A 12,151-nucleotide genomic window follows, 5' to 3' on the forward strand; every position below is an offset into this window, starting at 1 on the left:
GGTTGGGGGATTTGGTTTTGGGTTGGGTTTTCCTAAATATGGACTTGACAGTGTTTGAGAAATTATATTCAAACACCATCTGGCTTTGTCTCCATACTGATTACATTTGGAACTTAATTTAATTCCAGTATTTTTCTAGTATCATTGTGTGTCATGTGGATCTAATACCTACAGATGTTTTTTGAAAGAAAAGAGTCCCTCTCTCTTTTAAGCTATTCAATAACAGAGGGTCTTCACTCCTTAATCTGAGAAAACTCACTATTCCTGTGGATTTCTGAATATGTTCCTGCTTTTGTAACAGTACTTACTAATAACATTATTCAGAATGCTGACATAAACAGTTTAAATACACGTTAGCTCCTTCAAAATATTATTACCTGACAGCTTCATCTAGAAATGAAGTGTGAAAGCAGAAGTGTGAAAACATTGTACTAGAGGTTTGTGAAAAGAAGATAAGAGCCAAACTGTGAGCCAAACTACTTCCCCTGTGCAGAACTAGTTTCAAAGCCACTGAGTCATATTTGAGTCCTAAGAGAAATATTTCTAAAGGTATTGTTTTTCATCCACAATAGTCCTTAGAAAATCCTTCCTTATGCTTTCCTTAGCAATAAGAGTTGCTTATAGTGCCCCAATGTCCTGTAGATCTTTATAATGGCAAGAGCAGAGGCACATGCTCAGGAACAACTGGCACCAGACCACTTTGCCCCTGAAGGGATTTGAACTCTTCATGAAAGTAAACAGAACATCCTTCCTAGCCCCAGCTAAAACGCCCAAATCCTTGCAGGACAGGAGTTGGCAGGTCTGCTAATCAGGAGCTGCCACACCAGATGCCCTTCTTCTGTCAGCATGATTAAATGTATTGACAGTCAAAAGATGTCAAAGAAGCAGCAACAGATGAACTCACTTTCTGCAGCAGGGAGTAAAAAAATCAATCTACCATATGTCCAATAGCAGAATGCAAGCTCTCTGTCCCTGTCTACTGTTTAGCCTGGGTTTCTTTGTACAGCAGGGTTCCTTGCTAATGGCACTGCTTGAGCATTTGCAAACTGTGTCTGTGTTTGGCTGGATTCAGTGACCTTCCCGGAGCACAGCAGCTGAGATTTCACAAGTGGCCATGCAGTAACTATCTCATGCTTCCTGGTAGTGTGCACATGCTAAAATAATCTCAGTGTTTAGCAACACTGAGAGAAAATCCACTTAGGCAGCAGGGATTCAGATCACAAATGTCTCCTGGAAGATTTAATCTAAGAACTCTAGTTTTAGAAGAAAAACAAATTGCTTTCCTCTGTGAGTATATATTGATGTATTAGTTGGAAATTTCTTCCTCTTGCTAGACATTACTTTTTAAAGTAATACATGCTGAATATTACATCAGGAAACTCCCCAGTGTACAAGTTTAAGATACTCAACAATTCTTTACTGATTCATATCAGCATTGCTTCAGAAAAAAAACAGTATTATATCCATGTACTACCAGCTGGGAAGTACAGCTTGGGCAGCATCCTGTCACACACACAAAATCTCTGAAATAGCTCTGCCACGTTTGCCTTGAAGTAACCTCATGGATCACAGTCACTCAGCAATCCATTCTGTGAATATGCAGAGCATCAGTACCTATGGTATCTGGTACCTGTTACCTAAACACAAACAATACATTTGGTTTAGTGGAATCAGAACATAGTTATACTGCATCTATTCAAGTACTAAGTGATTTTCATGCACATCTGTTCCCCCCTCCAAAAGAAAAGCCTTACTTTTGTCCTGCTTCTCCTTGGCCAGCACAGGGTCCATATTTGTAGGCATAAACAAGGCGAGGGATGAAATCTGATGTCACTGCTATAACAAATGCATTTGTGATAACTGAAAGAATTCCAATGCCTTCCAGGATCCCGTACCAGATGCCTGTTCAACAAGGACAGCATGTTTGCTCCAGGAAAAACAAGAACCAAAGTGCCTGAAATACTGCATGATCTGAAGTAGTTTCCTCCACTTCACAAAGTGTTTTTATGTAGTTTTTATCCAAGAGTCACTGAGTAAAAATAAATTTTCTTATTGAACAGTGAGACCTCATCACTGTGAATCGCACCAAAGGAAGGTTAGACATACCCATTGATTTAATGAGGCATTGAATTGCCCCTGAAACTTTGCTAGAATGCAATTTATTTTGAGAAATCACATCTGAATCAACATGAAAAAAAAAGTATTCTTCTGTGCTTCTATTAATTACAGTATAGAACTGTTTTTTTTACAAATTATGTCTTAGTGTATACCATGTATGGCTGTTGTCCAGGCTTGTGCCAGAACCCACACTGTTCTCATTCAAAGCTTTAATCAGACACAGACTTTAGGCACATGGTATAATGTTCTAAGAGCACAAAACCTGAGCTTCTGCTATTTCTTGGTGTGGGCTATGGATTTTTGCAATATTTTTGGTTAAGTTACTGAGGTTTCCTATTTGCCCCTCTGAAAACACCAGGGATTCAGTGCTGGGCAGATGAATTTGTTTCTGAGTTCTTCCTAAAGGTGTTGTGCTTTTGCATACTGCAAGGACAGAAGAGATTTGTAGTCAAAATAAGTTCAGAGATCCTTTGCAATAGTGTGTGGCTGGATGACCTCAGGTTGTGTGGACCTTGTGTTTAGCAATGCAGATGTGACTCTCTGAGAGCAAGTTTGTCTGCTGGGATCCAGACCCACCCTGTCTGACCCACCAGGGACCTGGTGGGCACGGCCCCTGAGTCACAGGGGAGCTTGGTTTTGGCCAGATAAACATAAATCATACAGGTTCCTTACAGGATGGTGGCCACTTTAACTTGACTTGCATGTTTCATCTGATATGTCTGGTTATTGTCTTCAAGTTGAGCAGCAGCCTGTGTTGGCACAGTGTGTCTGCCATAAAAAAGCACCTGCAGAGGACACTGATCACTTTACACCCTGGCTGTTAAATCCTCCAGAAAATCATTAAAAGATCATAGACTATTAATTGCATAAGTTGATTGGCATCAGATACTTGAAGTTTTTTTGAACAGTCAAGGGGTGTATTATTAATTGGGAAGATGACTGACAATACCTTAATCTGCTCTTACTTGAAGTGGTCAAAGCTTTGATGAATAACACATATATATAACAAACACCTCTTAACAAAGAGCTCACCTATATCTTTGGCTCTTGAAGCTAAAGGTCTTCTCCACTGAGTAACAAATTTGTAAGCATCAAGCCGAATTTCAATAATATTGTTTAGTAAGGCCAGAAGTGGTGCCAGTGGAAAAGCTGCCACAAAAATGGTTGTGAACCCAAACTGAAGAACTGGGGGGGAAAAAAAAGGAAATATCACAGAATAACAGTTAGGATCCAATCCCAAGGTCTAAAATACCAAAGAGTGTATGCAAATAAGCAGTATATACAAAGTATACAGACACTTTTTATATGTCCTACTATATAATGGTCTAGTGGCAATTTTACAGCAAGTCCTTGTCATAAGTTAGAAGAAAGAATAAAAAACCCCTGGAATGAACAGCACGATGTAAATTTTGTAATTTGGAATGAAGTTCTGAGGGGGACAAACTGCGCTTTTAGGAAGGGACATTTTTACTCCAGCATCAGCTAGGATCTCTCAATACTTGCAAAGATTAGGGATGAATGCATTCTTTTTAATAGTTCAGATGGGAAACAGTTTGAAATTCTGTTTAAGTTTCTAGAGGTAGGTTTTCAGAGTATCAGATTTCCCATTAATTTGAAAAGAATTGTGTGAGGCAGAAAAGGAAAAACCAATCATGACATATGCAGTTTAGTCACATAGGGCAAAAGTTCATTTTTTAAAATATCTTTTTTTGAGCAGTTATTCTCCTCTCTCTTCTTGATAGAGCAATGCCTTCTTGGCAGTAAGTTACTTTGTTCATGTGAGGTAGTAAATGAGGGAGGATTTTAAACATAAATAAGCATGCTGGTCTGTACCACACACTTCAAAGGAAAAACACAGGACAACTTTTTTAGAAAATAACAGCAAAGTTCTTCAGAAATGTATGCAGATAAAGAACTGGGCTCTGGTTTTGAGAAACAAATCCAGAATGGGAAATGTTTCATAAATGGGAGGTTAGCAAATCATCAGCAACGTGCTTAACTACATTGGTTTGGTTCTTAAAAACTGACTCCCATTCCTCACCTGACCTGTGAGAATGAAACCTTTTTGCAGTCTCCTTAGCTTCATATAGTGATAATTAAAAGAATTCACCAGCCCACATCAACAAAATACCAACAACATTAAAATATAGTGAAAGAGAGAGAATGAAGGTTAGAGCCATACTCATTTCTAGGTATTCATCAAAGAGTCCATAAGCATTCATAGGCTGCAGATTATAGTCCTTTTCCCACTGTGGGAAGCTTGTTTTTCCCTGTGTGCCATACTCTTGCCGTAGTTTCCTCCTGGTCCACCAGTTTTGAATTAGCCTACATTTTAAATTAAAGAAAAGAAACAAAGTAAAGAATATGAATGGCTATTTATCACAAAATTGGAATAGCTTAAGTGGGCACAACATATGCTGCAAAATTCATTTCCCAATGTACAGGAAAACGGAGCATTGGTAATACATGTGGATGATGACACAGCATAATAGGTATGAAAACAGATGCAGCTGATGAGCTGTAATCCCAGCCTATATGTTGTTAAAACAATGAAAGGATTTTGACATATTTTCAGTATTTATTTACTTATTTTTCTCTGCACAGAATGGCAAATCACTTCATGGTTTGTTTATGTGGCAGAATGCAGTGCTGTGTGGAGATAGCTGAGCTCAGTAAATAAGAGTGGTAATAATGCTGCTGGATTCTTTCCTCTGTGTGTGACCCTGCATCTCTGCATGGCTCTACAGAGTGCAGGGTAACAGTCTCTGGGCAATCCTGGGAGGGAAAAGGAAACCTGAATGGTGTCTGCAGCCAAATATTCAGAGGAGAAAGAGGCAGAAAGAAATGTCTGAACTACCATGGTGGCTGAGAGATGGATGGCTGACGTAGGAGCTATCTCCATCTCAAGAAATGGGGGACCTGTACTGGACATCAGGGGGAAGATACTGTTCCCAAAGAAATGCATGTGTAAGAGCACTGAGGAAGGCAGTGAGCCAAAAGTGAAATGAATTCTCACATCTGAAATAAACACCTTTTCAGGGAGTTGCACTGGTATGGCCAACAAAGGACACTAGTTAAGTGTTACTGTAGAGAGAAAAAAAACCCCAAATGACAGATTTTCATCACAATGACAGATTTTCTCTGAAGTTGTGGTTGGCCACTTTGTCTCAGTAAGAAAAAGCATGATAGATCACCCAAATAATTCAGTCCTTTTCCTGACAATGCTTCACTTCTTCCCCTCACAGTGGCCTGGTCTGGTCTGTGAATGGTGCAAAGTGACTGCCAGTAGTCATTAGATTTGGGTAAGGGTTTGGACAGCTGCTTGTTTTCTTGAATCTCAAAGATTATGTTTCCATTTACGCAATTTATCAGGAAGATTACAGCTTTTCCTGTCTTCCTTAAAGAAGTGTAGGTGAAACTGAGTGCAGCTCAACTGAATTCAGGTACAGAGTGCAGGGCTGCCTCCAAGTCCTCTGGCCATCCACATTGTGTTGGCTGCCATCAAGCTCTTAGTAGAAAGGTGTTTTTCACACAAAAAGGAAATGCATCTGCTTGCAGCATTTCAGGGCTAGAAGATGGACTGAAGGGTCTGGAGAGCAAACACATCTCTCATCAGAATAAGTTGAAGCGTTTCACAGTGTTGTGACCGTGTCTTTTATATTGTGGTTTTCCTTGTGACTCTGAAGAGAAGATTCATTTCACCTGAAGCAGTTTATTCCTATTAAACCACTCGTTCTTAAACAATCTCCTCCTATCTCTATCAATCACATTCTTTTATTTCTCTTCTGTGCTCTTTGTTAAGTTTCAAAATCTGTATTAATAGAAAGCAGAAAGTTCTAGTGAAAACTGGCAAAAGTGGTAGGGAATGGAAAGAGAAGGATCAATACTGCTGCTACTGTTCCCTCCTGCCCATCCCTGCAGCCCTAACAGCTGCAAGATACTGACAAGGAGTGCTAGGCCCAGGAAGGATGGAGAAATAGCAAATCCCTCTGAACTTCGCAAGGGCAAACTTTCTGACAGTGTCAGCTCTCTCTTAGATTTTCACTCTTGCTAATTTCCCTTGATGACCATCCACACTCTCTCTAGCATAAACTACACTGATCATATTAAACCTATATTAATCATATTAAACATGCTCATTAAATACTAATCAATAAGGAATAAACCAATAAGAAATGAGTAATTTCCAACCTTTTAGCTAGGGCACAGCTTCATGTTACCTTGAAAATCACAAGGGAACTTGTCTACATACCAGTCATTTTTCTATCTTTCAGAGTGTATGTGCCAGCAGTGCATTTTTTCTAGCTCATACCTGCTCTTTCAGACATCTTTTGTCACCCAACAAGAAACAGAATTTAGACCTTACTAGTATAGCTACGAAATGATACATATAATATTTTTAATGTAAGCAACATAGTAGTCACACAGTATTTTTTAAGGAGTTTAAGAACACAGAATACAATTTAACAAAATAAAGTACTTCCCATGTACTACTTATTTGTTAATATTTATATTACACTTTCACTTCTGCAAACTGTGTCCAGTCTGGAAAAAAAGCCCCAAACATCATCTATATGTCTGGAGTTCTGTATCCTTGGGGAGATTTTCTGTTCTAATGACTACTGCATCCTGCTTTTATTAACTGGTGGTAAGGAAAACATAAACTTAATATTCTGTGACCTACAGAAGCATAGGTATTATATTTACTTACGGATATCCCAATTCCATGAAATTATTCCATGTCTGCTTTAACACCATTATAATGCCCATTTGCATACAGAGATCAATAAGGCATCCACTAGGGTGGCACTACAGAAAAAAAAAAGAAAAAATGTTAAACAAGAATTATAATGAGTTTTAAAGCATTTATTAATGCTATAAATGATACTGGATCATTTACTAAAAGAGAATTACATGCATTCTCCTTATTTTTGAAAGAAGAGTAAACTCATGGGAACAGATGACACTGTATCATACTGTCAGCATTTTAAGCTTATCACCTAATTCTCTGCAGAGGTCAGAGTCAGCTGAAACCAATGCAGTTTTCACAGCATTGCTTCTAATGTGCTGTGCAACTGTGGGCAGGGCAGGGGCAAAGGCCACCAAGTTTCTCCATTGATTTCAATTGCTTTTGGGGAGGGTGACTGTGCATCAAGCCAAAGAATGAAGAGAGAATTCCTCCTAGCTGCACATAAACCAAACAGTTTATGCCTAGAGGATAGACCTAGAACTATTAATTGAGTACTATTTAACATCTACAGCTGAATAGACCATGCAAAGCTGTTCTCTTCTTGAAGAACTAAAAATCTCTCACTGCTGAGCAACAATTCTTAGTGTTTCTTGCTGAGTGCTTGCTTGCTTTAGCAGTGACTCCAGACCCTGAAGCAGTGGTGCTGCTTTGGGAGAGATCTTCAGATAGTACAAATTTAGGTAATTTTTTATCTGGTATTGGAAAAAACAGAAAGACATGAAAAGTTCTCTACTTTGCAGATCCAAACAGTGTCGTTCAAACTGTATTTTACAATCTTGGGTGTTATAGATATGTCAAACAAATCACTGCCACAGAACTGGAATTATTTCTCTCTAACTTTTAGGGAGAAAAATTAATTATGACCTGGAATAAAATGAGACATTAATTTCTTATACATACTTCGTTATCCAGCTCTCAGAACATGGATCATTGCTGAGGTCTGCTGACCTAATTTAGCATCTCTTTAGATTAACAGAGTGACAGGGTTGGGGTTTTTTGTTGTTTCTGGGGGGATTTGGGTTTTTTTGTTAGTTTTTTTGTTTTGTTTTGTTTTTCTTCTCTCTCGGTATTACTAAATCATCATCCTTCTGTTTTTAGGAATCGTTCACATGAATGAATATACCCTGAGAGAGGTGGGTGCAGTGTAAATGAAGTAGCAGCAATATTACAACCATAACATCAATAATACATAAACTGTGGTCTGAGCATGTCCATGGACACTGGACTAGTGTAACTAAATGTCTTAGACTTGGCAAAATTTGACAGGTGAAGAGAGGGGTATTAGAGGAATATCTGGACATGGTATTCTAAAGCAGGTTATTTCTAATAAGACCTAGCAGAGATATAGTCAATAACTTTTTCATTATTAGACTCTTTTTTTTTATTATTGAACTCTTTTTTTCTCTAAGAAAAGCTAAACAGGGACTACTCAGAGTAGCTTCCACCAGCAACTAACCCAACCTGTAACACCTCCTGTTGCACCTTGCTCTTTTTTCCTTCCATCTCTTCTCTTGCACAAAGATGAGTCTCTTTCCATGTTCTCTGATCCCTCTGTGAAATGAATCAGCCCATTGAATCAGCAGAAGACTGATTCAGCCAGAAAAAGGAAGTTTACTGCTGATACAATGAACTGAATAGCTCCTCACAGGGCTGGACAAGTGAGAACCAATGCAGAGGAAGAGGAAGGAGCAAGTCTCAGAGTGAGGAAGGAAGACAAGAACTGTTTTCTTTTGACAGCAGCAAGTCAGCTTAGCTCCAGACAGATTTTGGAGGGATGTTAAGCAAAATTCTGTTGGCCTATTTATCAAAGATTCTTCCCTTGAATTAACAGAATTCTCAACAAAATTAAGATGTTTTTATTAAAATTCAAATCCTTTTGTTTGTTTTGCTATTATTTGAATGGCCTTTATTAACCAAAATATTTATGTATCCAGATATGTTTGAAAATTCAAGCTGGCAGGCATTTTCCACTTGCCATTTGTCATTTATCTGCAAAGCTGTTTCAATTATTCATCTGTAAAGCAGGAGAGAAACCACAGGATTTCAGTGTGCACATAGCAGCACTGGAAAGTAAATGACTGGTCCAGAAACTGCTTCTGTTCACCTCCTATAACTGTCAAATGGGCTTTGAATTCTGAATGTATTTATTTAAAAAAATAAATAAAATGGAATTGGTTCCTTGAGTTACTTGCAAAGCCAAACTCTCATTGCTTTTCATATTAATTTGATTTTATAGACATGAGACATTATGCCAGTAGCTTGTTTGGGAAGTTTGTTTAGTTGTTTTGGTCAAATTTCACATACATTTTATGTGTCTGGATTTTTCATTCATTACTTTATTATTTTAGCTCTCTGATCTTCAAGGCCAGAAAAACTGAGAAGAAAGGACTTTTTTTGAAGAAAAAAGTTGTCACATTTGTATTTGACTTTGATTCATTCCAAGGATAAAATATTTCCAATGTGAGGAATCTTTAAACCATCTGATACCACTGTTTGAATGTGATGCCAACACTAGAACTGCTAGCCTTGAAAAGGAAATACATACATATATATATATATATATATATATCAATATGTAGATGTGTTTGCAGCAGATGGAAGTGTCAATAGTTTGGAGTTAGACAGCCACTGAAAACCCAATAACACACTCAAAACTGCCTGGGCAGATTTCTGTGTCTGCTTCTGCTTGCATCCATGGCATCTGTGGGCAGCAGATCAATCAGCATGCAGCTATCAAACACTCACCTCTTCCAGCCTCCACCGGTTTATCAGCCTTAAGTAGGCACCAGGGTGTCCTGTAAATCTTTAACACAGGAATATAGATCAACTATGTTGTGTCAGCAGTCTGTTCACAGTAGTACAAGAAAGCTCACACTCTAATTTTAATCTGGTGTTATCTTAATGTGACTGGTGTAACTATAAAAGATGTTATGCTGTAAAAAGTTTTATGGGTATTCCTGGAATAATCCTCATGAAGGACTACAGATATTTTTGCTGCAGTTTTGTTTCAATACCATTGCTCTGCTGTTGGATATTCAACACAGGCAGAGCAGAGGGAAAATCTGACTAAAACTGCTCACATCAGTTTGGAAAATGGCTTTCAACTGCCAGTCCATTTCCTTACAACATAAAATGCTCTGTGATGTCTGCCTTCCTGTGAAATCAGTGAAAATTTTAGTTTTAAGTAAAAAAACATAATTTTCTAACTATTCTCCTGTGTTTTCCCCCAAAGTTTTTCCCATATGTAAATAATCCATACTAATGGATTCTTCCACTCAAACCTTCTCTACTAAAAAGGTCCTTTTTTAGGAGACTACCAGGAAGAGATAAACAAATAATATATACTTAGATAGACACATAAATACACAAAAATACATGTATATAAAATATAAAATAAAAATATAATATATAATAGATATATATGTGGAAACCCCCCCTCAAATGATAGCTCATAACTCACTCTTAACAGTTCAGATCATCTAATCAGAGCAGGTCCCTTCCGACTGAACTATCCTATCCTATCCTTTATTTATGTGTACAAATAAGACACATAAAACCAGAGTGAAATGACCTGCATGTATAGTATTGTGAGATGCATCTGTTTCCAATAGTGAAATTGTTAAGTTAATATTGAGACCATGTGGTGATAGGAAATGAAAACTGCATCTGTTTCTGGGCTTTTGAAAGGAGTACAAAACTGCAATCTGTTCTGCTGGAATTTGCATTTTGATATGTGTGATAATATGGTCCATTTTGTTTCATTACAAACAATTTTATTTCTTCTCTCTACTTCATTTTGCACATATGAGTGTGCAGACATCAATCCTACCTTCCAAGGAAGAATGCTATATAAAAGGTAGAGCTGTTCAGATTGACAAACTGAAAAAGAAACATTTTCAGAGTGAAGCTGTTCTCCCACTCCGATTCTGTACGAGGCTGCTCTGTGAAGAAAATGATCAGAGTTTCAGAAGCTTATTCAGATTATCAATTTCCCTTGGCACAAAGGCTGCACACAGCTGTAAGAGCTGGCAAGATATTTGTAAATTAGCCTGCTGTTTTCAAAATATAACCTGGCAGAGGAAATTGTACCCAGAAGCAGGATTCAGCAAGTGAGCTTGTAGAGACTTAGAAATCTATTCTGGTGTCTGCATATATATGTATGTTCCCCCAAGACTGTAAGAAAGTGGTCAAGGTAATGTATATATTAAACATCCCACCTGTATTTAAGTGGTCTTTACAGGCTCAGGCTCCTCTCTTGTATAATTTTCTGTATCCTACCATAATGATATTGCCACTTCACCAAAGCTATTTAAATGCCTTTTTGATGCCACACTGAACTGAAGAAAATCCTCCTAGTGATTCTGTTTCATGGATTTGCCCACATATATCAGAGGAGTGCTGCTGCATGACTCCCCTTCCTTGTTCCAGGGAGCTTGTCACAAAAATCCAAGAAAAAATTTTTCAGTGGATGGGCTAAGGCTAACAGGAAAGGGGAAGACATATTCTTGTCTTTGGGTACTGTTCCTTATTCTCCATCTCAAGAAATATCAAGACAGAAGTTAACAAAACAATGTCCATGCCAACACACCAGTTCCATATTCTGGAACTACTTTCCAGCTGGCAGGAGCTTGTTGTTAGCTGACCATTCCTGTGAACAGGAGTAATCAGAGAAGTGGAGTTACTAATGGTGATTCTGAGTATCAAAATGATAGTAATCATATACTGCTTCCCAAGCAGCCTCCAGTAAAGTACTAGAAGTACAGAAAAAGCAATAAATTTGATTCTCTTTACTTGGAGCTGTCCTTTCATTAGATGCCAGTCTGCAGGAAGGACAAGTTTGACTATAACAAGGCTGCTGCAGCTGAAGCTTTGCTCACATGCCCATCAGAGACAATGGTGATGCTCTGGAGGAGCACAGATGTGAGTTCTGAAAAAGGTCGTGCAAAAGCTGAAGAAGGACATCCTCAATGTCTTCAATGTACTTTTGCTGCCAGTTCTACTTTGAGCTTATTACACTGATAAAGATAATTCAAATCAAATCAGTTCCTTTGGCCACCAGAATAAAAATCACAAAACCATCTGAACAGGATCGAAAAAACTTGACCTGCTGAATTTTCATACAAGTGCTTTCTGCAAAAAGCAGACCTACCTTGATGACAACCTAACAGAAAATAATCAGGCTTCAAGGTCTCTAGAATATATCTTACTGTCTGTCCCCAGGCTGTCAGGATATAGCTTGTACAATTCACAAACTTGAAAGTCATATTTCCCAGCTGTAGCTAG

General features: G+C 38.2%; 1 protein-coding gene across 1 annotated transcript in view; it reads right to left on the bottom strand.

Moving 5' to 3' along the window:
- The window catches only part of ANO4 (anoctamin 4), a 187,298-nt gene that overhangs the window by 10,128 nt on the left and 165,019 nt on the right, over nucleotides 1-12,151 (bottom strand). The window contains exons 20-25 of the mRNA XM_066549687.1: nucleotides 10,698-10,809; nucleotides 9,614-9,671; nucleotides 6,830-6,927; nucleotides 4,301-4,443; nucleotides 3,151-3,303; nucleotides 1,755-1,902 (exon numbers count right to left, since the gene is read on the bottom strand). Coding sequence (XP_066405784.1) covers nucleotides 1,755-1,902; nucleotides 3,151-3,303; nucleotides 4,301-4,443; nucleotides 6,830-6,927; nucleotides 9,614-9,671; nucleotides 10,698-10,809 — 712 coding nt within the window. The remainder of the gene's footprint in view (nucleotides 1-1,754; nucleotides 1,903-3,150; nucleotides 3,304-4,300; nucleotides 4,444-6,829; nucleotides 6,928-9,613; nucleotides 9,672-10,697; nucleotides 10,810-12,151) is intronic.

This window comes from Molothrus aeneus, chromosome 5 (assembly GCF_037042795.1).
Source record: "Molothrus aeneus isolate 106 chromosome 5, BPBGC_Maene_1.0, whole genome shotgun sequence".
Lineage (NCBI taxonomy): Eukaryota > Metazoa > Chordata > Aves > Passeriformes > Icteridae > Molothrus > Molothrus aeneus.